This window comes from Phoenix dactylifera, chromosome 12 (assembly GCF_009389715.1).
Source record: "Phoenix dactylifera cultivar Barhee BC4 chromosome 12, palm_55x_up_171113_PBpolish2nd_filt_p, whole genome shotgun sequence".
NCBI lineage: Eukaryota > Viridiplantae > Streptophyta > Magnoliopsida > Arecales > Arecaceae > Phoenix > Phoenix dactylifera.
Genome location: NC_052403.1, coordinates 9,041,913 through 9,059,659, shown reverse-complemented (window position 1 = coordinate 9,059,659; position 17,747 = coordinate 9,041,913). Strand labels below are relative to the sequence as shown.

The 17,747-nt window shown below is 38.1% G+C and overlaps 1 protein-coding gene across 1 annotated transcript; it reads left to right on the top strand.

Moving 5' to 3' along the window:
• Positions 1 to 14,512: 14,512 nt before the first annotated feature.
• LOC103714971 (VQ motif-containing protein 22-like) lies at positions 14,513 to 15,355 on the top strand. The gene has a single exon (XM_008802462.4). The coding sequence runs from the start codon at positions 14,544 to 14,546 to the stop codon at positions 15,228 to 15,230; it is 687 nt and encodes a 228-aa protein (XP_008800684.1). The 5' UTR covers positions 14,513 to 14,543; the 3' UTR covers positions 15,231 to 15,355.
• Positions 15,356 to 17,747: the final 2,392 nt, after the last annotated feature.

Sequence of the window (17,747 nt, the reverse complement as noted above, 5' to 3'; positions counted from 1 at the left end):
GAGTAGCAACACATCATGCTGATGTCCAATAATAAATTGAAGATACCTATACTTTATATTGCCGCAATGGTTGACACATGGTGTAGAGCAAGCTTGTAGTTAGCCATTAGATTTTCACCCTGAATGAATGGGAGATGACATTCTAGCTACTCATAATTAGAGGCATCTATTATCTTATGCATTTAAGCCTGGAGTTGGCGGCCTAACATAAGTTAAGAAAGTCCCTGAAAGAAAGATCATAGCGCAGGTCTTAGATCTTGCTGATGTTTGATGGAAAAGATTTTTTATTTTTTTGGTAAACCAGAATTCATTAGACTAATCTAAAGTAAATGTATCCATGGGAATCAGAAAATAAAATATCTAACAATTGAGAAGGAAAATCAAACATCCTCAGTGTTAATCCCATATGAGCAGTAACATATGATACCATTCAATCCGCAACTCTATTAGATTCCCTAAAAACATGTCTTACTTCAAAAGACTGAAGATATGCACTCAAACTTGAACAATCCTGCCTCAACAGGATGAGAAAGGTTCAAAGTTAGCAATAGCTACCGTCCTGAGGTGAACGGGCATCACCAGCAAACTAGATCCAAATACCTATTTTATGTTTTTTTCTGAAAAAAAAAATCTAAATTGAATACAAAACAGCTCAACACAACAATATCTTTGCTTGTTGTGGTTGAGCACCAACATTTCTTCAACAACTTCTAAATTGCACCCAGCTATTCTGTAATCATGCCTTCTGGATTTTGCAGCAAACAACATCAATCATGGATGTCTGCATTATAAGTGCTTTAGAAAGGAAAATTTTTTGGGACACCCATTAGTGCACACAAAAAAGTTTCTCAAGCTAACCTAATGCTATCTTGGCAACTCTGGATTCCACCACACCTTTATATCTCACTAATTCTAACAAATCACACATCAATCCCCTCATGCCACATAGCAAAAGAAATTTTTCTTCTGTGCAGAATTGGTGTTCCATAGTGTTATTTGTGAATTGGCAACAACAATCTTGGGAATTGCTTGGATGACAACCAATTTTTTTGTCCGATATTATTGAAACCGATCTTCATCCACACAGACCAACCCAGATTGATCAAAATAGTTTATAGATAGGGGTGTCACAAAGCCCCAAAATAGTTTTTGACCATGACCACAAGTTGGTAGAGATACGGAGAAGGTGTGCGTGCATGTTTAAGACTTCCGAGACTTATTCTGGGTTGGTATAGCCGGTATCGACATGATACAAGATTAGTCGGAATAAAGTTGAAGTAGGGATAACTGCGTTTCTAGAGACTAGGGAGTTGCTGATTCTCATTTATCGCTGGTTTGACCAAAATATCGTGGATTAGTGATTCCATCCTTTTTGTATGGCTTTTTAGTGTTTGGAGTTTGGAAACGGGATAAAATTAAAGAAATGCCGCATTATACTATAGCTGACGGCAAGATGAATATGTTTGGCTTGGGATGAAAAGAAAAAATTGCACTCTGCTTTGTGAATACTTTTTATTAATTAAACAATCTTTTATCATTTCAAAAATGCAGGTGCGACAAAATCCTACGATAACCCTCGATCCTATAGGATTCCAGGAGTCGTTCGTCCTAGAGCGATCGATAAAGGAGTATGGGTTCAATCACGAGATAGGATTGTTAACAATATATTTCCTAACTAAATAAATAAATTTATAAATTTAATTAATAAAAATCTTAAAGGAAATAATATACATGCATATCATTCGGCATCCAAATAATTCTATTTTAATACAAAATAAATCTATTCTAGCACAAAATAAATCTATGCATTTAATAAGTTTATATCATAGAATTTCAAATCCTACCAATCTACTAATATTAAATTAAAAATAAAGGTAGAAGAAAGTAGCCTGATTGAAAGCAGGTCGAAGCGTGTAGACGCTGTCCCAAAAAAGTATTTGTCCCCACGTACGGGTCACCCGGCAATCCTTCTCGGAGATACGACGACCCTACAACCTCTTCTTCGGCACGTCTCGGAAGAAGTCAAAACGAACCCGATCGGACTTGCAGATCCAGCAAAGAGCAGTATGAAAAGAATAAAATAAAACTGAATAAAAATGTAAAAATGAAAATCGGAAGTGGCTAAGGAGAAGAAGAATTTTTCCAGAGTTTTTCCACTATTTTTCTATATTTTTTTCGTACCCCTAAAGAGATGAAATGGAGGGGTTTATATAGGGATTTAATCGGGGGCAATATGGTCTTTTCGGCGGACGCGTCCGCGGAACGCGGACGCGTCCGCGCTCTTCTCGCAAACGTGCGCCAACGGGCGCACGCGTCCCATTTAATGCAAACGAAAACGCCAACGAGCGTTTTCGTTTTCAAACGAGCACGCGGCCGCGGCCGCGGCCGTTTCCAGAATGAAATGCGTAACGCCCGCTGGGCGTTACCTTTTTTTTTTTCCTCTCAAACGCGCACGCGGCCAAATTTCGGGCCGCGTGCGCATTTAAATTTTTTCCAACAATCCCCCACAAAAATTTAAATAATTTTAAAATCAAAATAAAATGCTGGATATCTTATATTATGTAATAGGTGTAGGTACCTTTCGGTTTGAACCTTCACTTAGTGACAATTGATTACATCTGTGGAGCCAAGGTGGTCTTAACCTTGAACCTCGGTCCATGGCTCAGATTAAATCAACAGCACACATAATATAGCCCGATCTGGGTTCTAAGCGGGTTGCGCTATTATGGCCATGCGCAGGTATCTTTCATGTGCTTTTTAGGGAATCGCCCATTTCCCATAATCGCGGCCTCACGACTGCACATATAGGTGAGTCCTAATAAGGATGCTAGCAAGGAAGCTCCTGCCTTTTGGGTCTCGGACTCATTAAGAGTTATACAAACGAACTCATCCTACCGCTTGCTTTTATGAGCACTAGCGCCATAGGGATGAGGACAACATAAAATAGTGCTCCTCTTAGTCACACTTCGGTTTGTTTCTACCCATTGAACCTTTTAAGGTTGGGTTCCCACCGTGGTGATCTATCTTTATGGGCTAAGCCCCATCCCCCTCGACGACTCTAGAACCACTGTTCTAGATAAACCTTTTGTAAGCTGATCAGCCAAATTATTTTCTGATTTTACAAAATTCAAGGCAATAACATTATTTTTCAATTTATATCTCAATGATTTATGACGTACTTTTAAGTGCCTGTTCATTTTTACATTGGCATTTTCTTGGTTGCACTTATCTATTGCAGATTTACAGTCACAATGTAAGGAGACAGGTGGTAAAGGTGACTCATCTACAGGAAGGTCTATAAGTAGATCTCTGAGCCACTCAGCCTCAGTGCTAGTAGTGTCTAAAGCTATCAGTTCAGATTCCATGGTACTCCTAGATATTAAGGTTTGTTTGGTGGATTTCCAAGACACAGCAGCACCTCCTAGGAGAAAGACGTATCCTGTGGTGGATTTAACATCTAAGGTATCGCTGATCCAGTTGGCATCACTATAGCCTTCTAGAACAGCAGGAAACCCACTAAAGTGCAAACTATAGGACTTGGTACCCTTAAGATACCTAAGAATTCTCTCTAATGCTGTCCAATGATCTCTATTTGGATTAACAGTATATCTACTAAGTCTATTTACAGCATATGCTATGTCTGGCCTAGTGTAGTTTGTTAGGAATCCTAGTGAGCCTATGATTTGAGCATATAGGCTTTGAAGGACAGGAGTTCCTAAGTTCTTCTTAAGATGAGTAGAGGGATCAAATGGAGTAGAGACAGGATGACAATCGGAATAATTAAATTTATTAAGTATCTTGTCAACATAATGACTTTGGGACAACTCAATACTTTTTGCACTTCTAATTATTTTGGTATTTAAAATTAAGTCAGCTTGTCCCAAGTCTTTCATATCAAACTTATTACTTAAAAATTGTTTTACTTCATCAATTATCTGAAGATCTGTCCCAAAGATCAGTATATCATCTACATAAAGGCACAAGATCACAAATTTGTGTCCAACTCTCTTATGATATACACATTCGTCTGTGCTATTGATTTCAAATCCAAATGTCATTATGGTTTCATCAAATTTCAAGTGCCATTGCTTGGGTGCTTGTTTAAGACCATAAAGAGATCTGACTAGTCTGCAAACTTTATTTTCTTGGCCTGGGATTTTAAATCCCTCTGGCTGGTCCATATAAATTTCTTCATTTAAGTCTCCATTTAGAAAAGCTGTCTTAACATCCATCTGATGAATCACTAATTTATGAATAGAGGCTAATGCTATAAGGACCCTAATAGTAGTAATCCTAGCTACAGGTGCATAAACATCAAAGAAATCTACACCAGGTCTCTGAGTAAAACCCTTGGCAACTAATCTAGCCTTAAATTTATCTACAGAGCCATCAGGCCTAAGTTTTTTTTTTAAAGATCCATTTGCATCCTATTGTTTTACAACCAGGAGGAAGATCAGTCAATTCCCAAGTATGGTTTTGGATAATTGATTGCATCTCATTGTCCACAGCTTCTCTCCAAAAAGATGAATCCAAAGATTTCATTGCGTCCTCAAAGGTAGTTGGAGAGTCTTCTATTAGGAAGGTATAAAAATCATCTCCAAATGTTTTCTCTACCCTGGATCTTTTACTCCTCCTAGGTTCTGCTTCTACTTCTATTTCTCTTGTCCTTATTCTACTAGAGCTACTAGCTATACCGCTATCTACTCTAGTCTTAAGTGGAAAGGTGTCTTCAAAATATGTTGCATCTCTAGCTTCTATGATAGTGTTGTTACTAATATCATTTACTTCTGAACTTATCACCAGAAATCTATTGGCATTACTATTGGCTGCATAACCTATGAATATGGCATCCACTGTTTTAGGGCCTATTTTCTTTCTCTTAAAATCAGGTATTTTTACTTTTGCCAAACACCCCCACACTTTTAAATAGCTAAGATTAGGTTTTCTATGTTTCCAAACTTCATATGGGGTTAGATCATTATTTTTAGAGGGAATCCTATTAAGGATATAACAGGCTGAAACAAGAGCTTCCCCCCACAAATTTTCTGGCACTCCTGAGCTTATAAGCATGGAGTTCACCATATCCATTAAAGTCCTATTCTTCCTTTCTGCTACTCCATTTGATTGGGGAGAATAGGGTGCAGTCACTTCATGAATGATTCCATGATCTTCACAGAATTGAGTTATGTCATTTGATGTATATTCACCTCCCCGATCTGATCTAAGAATTTTAATTTTCTTTTCCTGTTGGTTCTCAGCTTCAATCTTAAAAATTTTAAATTTGCTGAGCACCTCATCCTTGGTTTTAATTAGGTAGATGTAACAGAACTTCGATAGATCATCTATAAATGTTACAAAGTATCTGTTACCTCCCCTAGAAGTTCTACCAGAGTCACAAACATCACTATGAATCAACTCTAATAGATCAGAATCCCTATTAACAGATTTAAAAGGCTTCCTAGGGAGTTTGGCTTCTACACAAGTTTGACATTTCTCATGGTTCTTGAGATCACTTTTTGGTATTAGATTTAGGTTCATAAGTTGCTTAATTGAATTATAATTTATATGACCTAATCTACCATGCCAAATAGAAGGAGGCTCTATATTCATAATCAAAGGATTTTCATTTATTGAAGGAGCTATTACATTCAATTTGAACAATCCTTCACTAAGGAATCCTTTTCCAATAAACATAACACCATGAGAAATTACAACCTTATTGGACTCAAAAACAAGACGAAAGCCTTGCTGGACAAGCAAAGAACCACTAATGAGGTTTCTCCTAACAACTGGAACATGTTGGACGCCGTGCAGTGACAGGACTTTTCCAGAGGTAAGCTTTAAGTCCACACGTCCTACTCCTAACACACGTGCCTCCGAGCTGTTTGCCATGATCACAGCTCCTCCACTTGAGATCTGGTAAGAAGAAAACCAGAAACGATCCGAACAAATATGAATACCAGCTCCGGTATCAATCCACCAATCTAGTGATTGTAAAGTCATGTTAACTTCAGGAGTGAAGGAAACAGACCTGAAAGCTGTCTCAGAGGAGCCAGCGCCGGAAGTCACCATGTTGACTTGAGCACTGGATGTGTGTGGACCCTTCTTCTTAGATTGAAGAGGTGCAGTCTTCTTATAGAAGCACTGTGGAGACAAATGGTTGGTCCGACCACACACATAACAGAAACGAGCACCACCTTCCTCTTTCTTCTTCTTCTGCTCCTGGGATTGAATAGGCTTCCCATTGTAGTGGTGGTTAGGGTTTCTAGGGTTGTAGGGTTTCTTCTTGAAATTCTTACGGAAGGGTCGGTTCTGATTTTTCTTAGGAGGAGCTTCTACATTACATGCATTATTTTTAGGTCCAGTAGAGGTATTATTTCTAAGCCTATGCTGCTCTTCAATCCTAATGGAGTTTAAGACTTGGGTTAGGGTGAGAATTCCTTGGGTATGGCTCAGGGTCTTAGCAAAATCAGACCAGGAAGTAGGTAGTTTATCTATCAAACAGGCTACCTGGAAAGATTCATCCAAATTGGTTCCATTAGCCCTAAGCTGGTGGATCAGGGTTTCAAATTCATGAATTTGGTCATTCATAGGCTTTGAGTCCACCATCCTAAACTTATTGAAATCGGAGGCCTTGAACCTCTTTACCCCAGCATCATCAAGACCATATTTGCTATCTAGAGTGTCCCAGAGTTCTTTGGCACTCTTGGCTGTATAATAGATATCATACAGCCTCTCAGAAAGAGCACCTAGGATTCTATGGATACAATGATAATCTATCTCATCAGGTGTCCTAGAGGGTGTGCTAGTGGAGGCAGAATGTTCAGTGTTGGAAGAGGTAGTTGGGTTGGATCCGTTATCAACTTCGGTCGTACTTTCACCTATGGCTGAGATTAACCCTAATGTGGTGAGCCAGAACCGCATTTGGTTCTGCCACCTCCTAAAGTTATGGCCATCAAATTTTTCAGGTTTGGCACTAAGATGGTCACTAGTGTTTGAGGCCATAGGATCAGGGTTACAGAATAGTGACAGAAACCTGATTGAAGGCAAAAAATCTATGTCAAAAGATTGCACTAATATTTATATTGAACTTTGGATGTCTAATTGATATATCTAAAAACTAATAGCCAGATCAGCTCCAGATCGGTGGTGGAGCACTAGGCTCACTTAAGTACCAGCCTTTCTTAGGCACGTATGCCTTTTTGACAAGCTTTTCTTAGACACTATTAGTTAGTGGATATAATCACTAGAAATCACACAAATTCAATATTTAAAATAACCTAAATGCAAATTTAAACGAATTAACTAATTTTTGATTTTTTTTTGTTTGACCTTTCCGAATTAGTAACAATTGATTACTAAATTTAATTCTAGCAAAACAATTATTGTAATTGAAATCTAATTTATCAATTCAATAAATTATATATAGTAGAATTGATTTATTTTCTTATTAGAATAATTAATTACTAATTTTGTAGCAAATCAATTATTGTAATTAAGATGTCAATTCGATGAATTAAAAGATTTATTTCTTTATTAGAATAATTGATTAAGATCTAATAAGTCAATTCAATAGATTAATTATTATATATCAACCAATTTCCGAATTTTCCGTTTGAATGGGATCTGCAAATTACTCCTTGAGGAGTCCAAATGGAGGTATAATAAACCTCTTGGAGGTTAACCAAATTATTAACTCTTTAGAATAATTTATTATTAATGATGTGCTAGCAAAAACAATTATTGCAATTAAAATCTAATATGCCACAATTGTAATAAAGAATTTAATTAATTATATATTACTAACAAAAAACAAATACTTCTTTGCATTGTTAACAATATATCTCCTAACTAAATAAATAAATCTATAAATTCAATTAATAAAAATCTTAAAGGAAATAATATACATGCATATCATTCGGCATCCAAATAATTCTATTTTAATACAAAATAAATCTATTCTAGCACAAAATAAATCTATGCATTTAATAAGTTTATATCATAGAATTTCAAATCCTACCAATCTACTAATATTAAATTAAAAATAAAGGTAGAAGAAAGTAGCCTGATTGAAAGCAGGTCGAAGCGCGTAGACGCTGTCCCAAAGAAGTATTTGCCCCCACGTACGGGTCATCCGGCAATCCTTCTCGGAGATACGACGACCCTACAACCTCTTCTTCGGCACGTCTCGGAAGAAGTCAAAACGAACCCGATCGGACTTGCAGATCCAGCAAAGAGCAGTATGAAAAGAATAAAATAAAACTGAATAAAAATGTAAAAATGAAAATCGGAAGTGGCTAAGGAGAAGAAGAATTTTTCCAGAGTTTTTCCACTATTTTTCTATATTTTTTTCGTACCCCTAAAGAGATGAAATGGAGGGGTTTATATAGGGATTTAATCGGGGGCAATATGGTCTTTTCGGCGGACGCGTCCGTGCCTTCCGCGGACGCGTCCGCGCTCTTCTCGCAAACGTGCGCCAACGGGCGCACGCGTCCCATTTAATGCAAACGAAAACGCCAACGAGCGTTTTCGTTTTCAAACGAGCACGCGGCCGCGGCCGTTTCCAGAATGAAATGCGTAACGCCCGCTGGGCGTTACCTTTTTTTTTTTCCTCTCAAACGCGCACGCGGCCAAATTTCGGGCCGCGTGCGCATTTAAATTTTTCCCAACAAGGATTTGGTCTTGCTTTCTTTTTTTTTCTCTCAGATGGATGTATCGTACATAATAGATATGAATATATTTAAAAAAAATAAAAAAATAACAAATTTTGAAATGCACTAAATAATCTTCTCTCCCAGCCAAAGGGTTTTTTCAGAATAATCAGCTATATAAGAGGCTACTCAATATGCTGCTCCGTTGGCCTCTCGGTAGATTTGATCTTGCCTCAATAACAAGATTTTCACAATTTCTAGCAGCATGAGAAATACACAAGGAATAAAAGAAATAAAGATAGCAATAACATAAGAGAAACTTCCAATGAAGTTGATTATAATATGAAGAGGTATTTGAATACATACAAGGTTATGCAGGATTGAATACTTCGTCATGCTAGAGAACTAGGATACAAAGAGTTAATGGATGCTTCTATGGAAGACTCCATGCAAATATAGGGTAATTGCATTAAGATGTCGATGATCCCCCACCTACGAACATGAACTCGTTCTTCTATACTTGATAATCATAAGAAAACAACCTCGAACAATTATGCCATCTTCATCATATTGAAGTGCCACAGCGTAGATGTCGAAAAGTTGGCTAACATAAAAAATAGTCTTCCAGTTGGCTCAACTGCAGCCGGTTCTTGGAACCAACTCGATACTCGCGTGCTTATGATCAGTTCTCAAAACTACTTCAAGATTCACATGCTTAAAATCGGTTCTTAGAACTGAATTCCTGCAAATTTGGTTCTCAACCGATGCAAACTTGGTTGAGCCAATACCCAATTCTGCTTTATAGCTAAATTCCTGCCATCATTTTATCACATAACTACAAACTAAAATTCTAGAGTAAATACCACTTATCCCCGGGCTGACCAAACTCTTAAGAGATCAACAATTTCAGGATCAAAATATCATGTTTCTCATTTATTTCCAGTCAGGAGAGCTAACTCAGGAGCAGCCCAATGTATTTGGGGGCCTAAGGCCATTTTGTCTTTGAGGTCTTTTCTACAGTGGGCCGACCTAAGGCAAACTTACAGAAGAGCCTTTTTTTTTTCATTTTGTCTTTGAAGTCTTTCCTGTGATAAGTTTTTTTGGGGATGGGGCCTTAGGCGACTGCCTCAGCTGCCGCCGCTAACTCTGCTATCCCACTTCTTATCCTATTCTCCAAATAGGTATCAAAGTAACCGAGGGATAACTCTCTTATTCCGGATGCTATCATACTTCCAGACTAGGTCTACGAGTATGACAACCTTAGCTATCCGGTTGCTCCTCCTGCCCGCTAATCAAGCACACGGGTGGAAAGGTCAAGAACCGAGTGGGATCCACCCCAACCAAAACCCCCTAACTAAAGCCATGCCTTTTAAATATTTTAATAATCCTCTCTGCCTTAGCCTCGAATACTACATATTAAAATATATTTTTAGATATAATAATAAATTCTCGGTCATAGCTTTGACTCTTATCCCTCCTTCTCCCATCATCCCCGACGTCATCGCCTCGTCGGGTTTCGGTGCGGCGGGCCCCACGGCCGGCGCCGTGCGGGAGACTCAAGCAGCGCCGTCTTCCGCGAACCGCCCCTTCCCCTCTCCCTGCCCCTCGGCACCAAGTTAGTTAAACCGCTTCCATGGATAAGACGAATCGGTTGGCATCATTTTTCGAGCGATGCACGCAAATTAAAGCATTATCGTGGGTCGGCCGTGGGATGAATAGAATGGTGGCGTGTTCGAGTGTGGAATTGGGTATACGTGCACTTGAAATATGTGGAGGAGATTCGGTTTGGAACTTTGGAGCATGTGCGCGTTTAGGTCAGGTATCAAGCTGATTAGGTTGCGGACTTTGACCGGACCTTCTACTGGAAAGGGACGGGATGGGCTAAGCTTGTTGCAGTGGGAAAAGGCTGTTGACTCTTCTTAGCGAAGGATCCATGCAAATTTGGACATGCATGTATACTTTTCGAGGAACAAAAGTTAGCCATCAAGGTGATAGCACAGTTAAAAAAAAAATTTATTTTCATCAGCGCGGTTTAGATTCGAAATGCATGGAGCGCTATTCGGTCCAACTGGCACTAAGAGCAAAAAAAAATTCTACCTATATCAAACATTATTTGGTAGAAGGAGGGCTCAGTAAAGACTGCTATGCGGGTGAGGTTTTCTCTCTCCCCTCCTATTATTCACCAGAGAAAAAAGGAACAAAAGTTATATGAGGCCGGCTCCGGAAGAAGAAATATGCAATAATTTTTTTAGTTTGCCATTTTTTTAGTGTTTATTTCAAAAAAAATCTAAAAATTAAAGATTTTTTTTTACTAATAGAGTTAATAGTTCAGTCCTGTGATTAAAAAATTTATAGCATCCTCTTTTTTTCTTATTTTTAGAATATACTTTTTATCGCTATACACTAGATGATTTAGATAATACACACCAAGCAAATTACTTATTTAATAAATTAATATATTTTGGAGAGAGAGAGAGAGATCATCTATCTTTTAGCTTGTTTTTCATCGAGTTACATCACAAGTATAGAAGCATGTTGAAGAACTCTTTCGGTTGGTAGCCGAACTTGAGGGGGAAAAGAAAAAGAAGAAGAAAAGGATAAGGAGAGGTAGACGGTGATTGACTCGTTTAGATTTTCAAACATGACTTAACATACAAGCCAACCTCCAAAATATATTCAAGTTATCCTTTTAGGAATCCTTGCAATTAAGAAAATGCCTTATATTGATCAAATCAATTACAACCCTATTTTATGGCGATCTTCCCTTGTTCCATGAGGTACTGCATTGTTTGGGAACTAATCATGCTAAAACTGCTACAGTATAAATTCAAAGTAGACTTTACTTGATGCAATTGGTCCTCATGAATCATCGGGTTGTATTAGTGACCAAGCCTTAAATATTTTATGATTTTGGATGTTGCTGCCAAGGCTGATCTGTCTTTTTAACATTAAGGATGATATAATGTTGGACATGCTTTTCAAACATTGATGTGGAATAAAGAAGCTCAAGCCTTGAGGTTCATTCCCTTATTGTTTCTTGAGAATAATGCATGCCAAAATCAGCATAGGGTGGGGCAGGTATCTTAGGCAGCTCAACTCTATTGACACCAAATGATAAGATGAATGTGTAGTGGTACTTGAGTTATCAAGTAGCTTTGCAGTGCTAGTCTTAAGAGGATATGTTGTGATTATCTTCATGCTGTGAAACAAATAACTTTTGACAAATATAGTGAGAATTATCATAATTACAAACTATTTAATTCAGAAAGTGTTAATAACCAAGGAGATTATGATGAGAGAATGCCACTGTCATCATTTCAACAGTAGCAGTATAACATTTTGTAGCTTGTAAAAAAGATTCATGGTCTATTGACATGCATGTAGTTATGTATTCTTCAAAAGGGGCAAAAAGAAAGTAAAGATGCAACTTACCTGTAGTATTGGATTTTGACCATACTCTCAGAAATCCACTACCAAGTGGACTTCCTTTTCCCTTCCAGATTTAAACGTGTCTGTATTTTATCTTCTCTGGTAAAATAATAGTTGAGATGTTCTCATAAAAAGAATGAATCACGATAAGAAAAAATTTGGCATTATTTTCTCATATCAACATTTTGCAATCAATTTAAATAAATCTTGCATAAGGCTGTTCCTTCCATACAAAATGGCCATTTAAAGGCAAACTTTTTTTTGCTGAAAATACAAATTCCAGGGCATTTGTGCCATACTTAAAATGCATTTACTGTGTTGTATGAAGTGAGAGTCACAAATGTATGTGCCATCAACTCAATGCCCCCTAACTTGTCATATATTTCTGGTGACTTCTTGGGTTTTTCTTATTGCATGCATTCACTATAATTTGTAAGAAGAACCAAAAAAACTAGATAACAAGCTAGCCATCCCAATTAAGAAGAGAATCATTTAGCTCATTGAAATGCATCTTAGTTTCTATCCCAATTCAAAACAAGTGTGTGTAGCCTATGTATGCATAAGTTATGAAACATGAAGAAGGACATTTCATGGTGCTTCCTCAATGTTTTTCTATGAAAAGTGAATTTTAAAGGAGAAAGAATCTATTGAAAAAGTAATTTTTGATGGTTTATATTATTGCATAACAAGAGAGAAGTGAAGAAAGGGAGAAGAACATTTATTAACCTACATCCACGGGCAGAGACAATACAAAAGCTTCACCATAAAAAAAAAAAAAATAGAGACTACAGAGCACAAAATTATTTCACAAAGTCTAGCCCCTACTAACCCGATCTCTTAGACAATCAATTGCACTCTTTTTTTGAGGTTACAAGAGATATATAGAGAGAGAGTGACTCGATTTAGACTCGAACGGGTATTCCTAGAATAATTGGGTTAGGCTAATATAAATTGGTGTTTTAAGTCGATGTGGACTTGAACTGATATCCAAAGTTAACTTTCTAAAAGTGATGTAGACTCAATCTTGTAGAACTTGTAAATTTAAGACATACTTAACAAATTTTTCGATAGTTTGAAATTGTTGATAATGATTTATATGATAGGCATCTACTTCAATATATACGAGGATAAGAAGATCCTTCAGTATAACAAAATTCACATTAGCATAACAAAATTCATAGAAGATTTTGCATAAACTGGTATCATGAAAGGGATATAAAGATTCCTATATTGTCAGTTATATTTGGTTCCAAAGGGGGTAAGTACTTTGAATTATATCATATCAAATGAAGTAGACAAGAAAAAACACCGAGTAAAAAGAAAAACTTATCAGTCACAAATGAATTATATCTACGATGCTTCATTTACACTAATAAAAAAGACGTGGAAATCCTACATACATCTTAGCCTCTTTGTTAGATAAACTCATTTGCTTTTCTCATGATATACTGTAATCTTAGCAAGGATCTTTAGATGTCCTATGGTTTACAACATCTTGTATGAGGTTTTTCTTTGGAGACAAAATAATAATAATAATAATAATAATAGCAATAATAATAATCAAATATGTGGATAAGAGAACCTTTGCTTCATCAGATGAATTGGATTTTCCAACTACACCTTATGTCCGGAGTATCACAATTTATTTGAAAGGTAAATTGTGGTAATCTCAAAAGTCCTAAGGCCTATCAACCTCTTTAATCCATCCTACAATTTTTTCCTCTGCTTGTCATCCTAGCCAAACAGAAATTGAACTCTATCTTCTACTCACACATATAAGACTTGAGCTCCGAAGTCCAACCCTCCATGATTCACCAAATGAAAACTCAGGCAACTCAACTTCCGATCCTCCGGTTGGCGGTGATTTGATGATGGAGATCTGCTTTTGTGTATAGAAACAAAATACAAGTATATGTGAAATTAAAGCAAAGTTAAATAAAACATGGCTAAGTGGCCATTTTCTCTTAAAAAGGTAGAAAGTAAATCATGACTGATCTCTAATTGTTGAATCCAAGTCAAAAAAAATGCTTCCATCTCTGATGCTGTTGAAGTGTAGATCAGCAGCATGGAATAACATTTTGTACCATTAAAGAAGTTGGATAGAGAGAGAGGGTTAGAATTTAGACTGTTAGTTAAGCCAAGCCAACACCACATCCCCATTCACACAGGTCAGTCACCAACCCATGACATAACCACTCAGAAACCGCCACGTCACAGAAATTGATCAACGAAGCTTCCTCGAACCTAAGCTCCTACGAGAAGGTCACGCCAAGCCCACGCATGGGGAATCTCAAAATCCCACGCGGCATCCCCGCAGCCCCTTGATCCGAACCCTCTAAAAGCCCGACGGCCAAGATTTCATCTAGGATCATCATCTTTGACAGCAGCCCATGGTCATCCTCTCTCTATATATATACCCGGCCGGCCTCTGCTTCTTTTCCCCCTCCACCATTCCACCCATCCATGGACGTCAGCGACACGAGCTCAAGCCTGGCCGAGTGGGCTCAGCTCTACCAGCACGGCCTCGGACCGCACCCGGCGGCCACGCCGGCCGTTTCCGGCGGCGTGTCGGCCGGAGCCGACTCGACGGTGGTCACCACGACATCGAGCCCGGCTATCACCGGATCGAGCAGCAGCCCGGCTTCGCACCCGGCCATCGAGGGCCGGGTGGGGAAGTCTGCCCGCCGGCGATCCAGGGCCTCCAGAAGGGCTCCCACCACCCTTCTCAACACCGACACCACCAATTTCCGGGCAATGGTGCAGCAATTCACCGGCATCCCCTCAGCAACGTATTCCTCAAACTATCAACCCGGCAACGGACCGATGACAAGTTTTGGTCTTGGTTTCAACGATCCTATTCGTCAGACAGCCACCGTGATGCCTTTTGGACACCTCCAGCATCAATTCCAAGGGCAAGCTTTGCAGCACCAACCGCAGGGCCAGCAACAGCAACAGCAACAGCAAATATACGATGGTAGTATGTTTACGGTAGGCAATCATGAAAGGAATGATGGTGTTTTTCTTCAAGGGTTGAGCAACCCAAGGGCTAACTTGGAGGTGACGGATGGCTTTTTCTTGGAGACTATTTCCAGCCAAATGATGCCAAGGCCAGCCTCCACTGACAGCAGGACCCATGGATTCTTTTCATGAGGAAAAGTTACTTGGGAGAGGTTACCTTTTGCTTTTGTAAGAGAGGAGAGGAGGAGGAGGGGGAGGGAGAGAGAGAGAGAGAGAAGCATATTGACCCATGTAAATATTATTATGATATAATATTATATCTCTTGCGGTAAATGGAGTCTTTCTGGGATGTGTTTTTTCAAATTGTTGGAAGGAGACCTCACTGTCGTAGAGTTGTTTCCAAAGGGGCCAAACATTTGTCCTTCCAAAACGTGCTTGCCGGGATGGAGTGGAGAAGGGGACATGGATGGAGACTTTGGTGGAGTCCACCTGGGTGGCACTCCCGATGCTACGGTCAACTTGCACGCTGGTTAATGCTTCGTTTGAATTAGTCCTTGGATTTGATGAGACAAATTGTTGTTTTTCTTTTCCGTAAAGAGATAGGAACCCTCTTTAAAGTTTAAAGTCATGCACCGAATTTGTCATCTTCTAGGAACCCAAACATTGGTACACGTTTAACTCATAATCAATATAGATTAGAAGACTTGAATAAATATGAATCTGGAGAAGATGTTCTAGTTTAAATAGAAGGTATAAGTGGGGCCCATGCAAGAATATGTTTAGACCTACATCAGATATACGATTGGTAGATTCTATGTACTTATACAAAATTTAGAAATATAAATAATACTTTCTAATTAGTCTTTTTGGATGAGGCCGTACTGTATTTGTAGTAGACTAGTTTACATATAGTTTTTTAAATGGCTTAAAAAAATATTGGAGTCCCATTTGTCCCAACACATGTTTTGGACTTTTTAGTTATGTAATTTATCCAGATTCGCAATGCTATGTAGCACTTTGATAACCGCTATCAAAGGATGGATGGCTACCGATAGTGCCCCACCATATATGATATATAAGACCGTTTTATTTGATAGCCATCTATCTTTGAATAACAAGTGTAATCCATGCACTGCAGGGATCTGTGACCATGCAAATTTGCCTGCTTGGGAGCAGCAGAAATTTACCCTGTAAAGAGAGCCATGAGCAAGTTTTACAATGGCCGGCATTCAACGGGGTATATTGGTCAAAGCATGTGTTCAAAAAAGTGAAGGTGAGGTGGTTACCATCGCAGCTCACTCTGAAAGTCCCACAAATGTCCATAAATTAGCGTTTGTTGAATTGGCGGAGCGTTCTTCCTTTCAAGCCATGAGATCACCAGTTCAAACATCTTCTTTGAATGGATTCCATTTATACAATAACATAATGGCACGAATAGGCTTGTCAGTCCGCGTCAAGTCTGAGTTGAAGTGCAGTCCAATGCCATTTGATTGGGTTCAGGTCCAATCTTGTCCCAGAGAGAGAGAGAGAGAGAGAGAGAGAGAGAGAGAGAGAGAGAATTCTGGGTTCGTATTGTGATTTATCATTCTTGTCTTCTCGATCTTGTTTTCCCTAAAAAAAAACTTATCCATGATTCTTGTTTTGGGAATTTCCCTCTAGTGCATTTCCATTTTGCCAAGAAGAAAACTCTCGAGATTTTTCTTGGAACCCCAATCTTAGGATCCTAGAGAATGTTCGATTTTACTCGCCTACATGAAATAGATGTTTTGTCTAAATTAAGTTTATGTGGTTTTTGAAGATTCAAATGGTGTTCTATAGAACTTTGTTGGAATAGTCATAAATCCTGAGCTTAGAGGTTCATAAGTTAGATGTGCCCAACGGAAAGGATCAACATAACATAATATAATTGTTCTCGAAAAACATTAACAAATATAATAAAATATCCATAGAGTTTGATTGTCTACAGTATATAAGAAAGGAATCAAGCGAAAAGATGTTGAATTCTTTATTGGATAATCTGATCACGGTGAAAGAAGTAAATATCTTAACTCACTTAACTAGAATTTCTTTAAAAAATTTAGAAAAAGTAGAAAAAAATTAGGAAAGTAAACTTTAGGTCCTTTTTTTCTTTCATTAATGAATAACAAACATATAGTCTCTATCTATGTTAGTGAGTTTCATTGTTACATGATTCAAACCGAATTCCTGTTTTAGTTGAAAAAAGAAGCAACTTTCTCGAAATAGATAAGACTAGTAAAAATAATTATAAAAATCTAAAATTCTATAGGAGGCAGATCTCGCCCTATATATTGATTTTATCTTCAATCACTTATAATTCTTTCGGATTAGAAGATATGTCTAATCAAAGTCTTTCAAAAAAAAATATTTTAACTAACCTATTATAGGGTCCAAATGATGGAATTTAGTCTTGATTGCTTGATACACCACACCCTTAAGAGGTGGAGCAATGTCATAGGGCTCGGCAAAAAAAAAAAGAGCACCTCAATCGGGCATCGTCTGGACAAGTTATAGCCTTCGAAATTTAGCATGGGTTTCAATTTTCCAATATGGTGAATCTTATTTTGAGTCCGTAGTGTCCAAAATGATCCGCACCATATTTGATAATCTTCTTGGATCACATCAAGCTTGCGACTCTGTCTTAATATTAGCATGTCACATAAATTCAGCAGAAAGAAGAATATCTTGGGC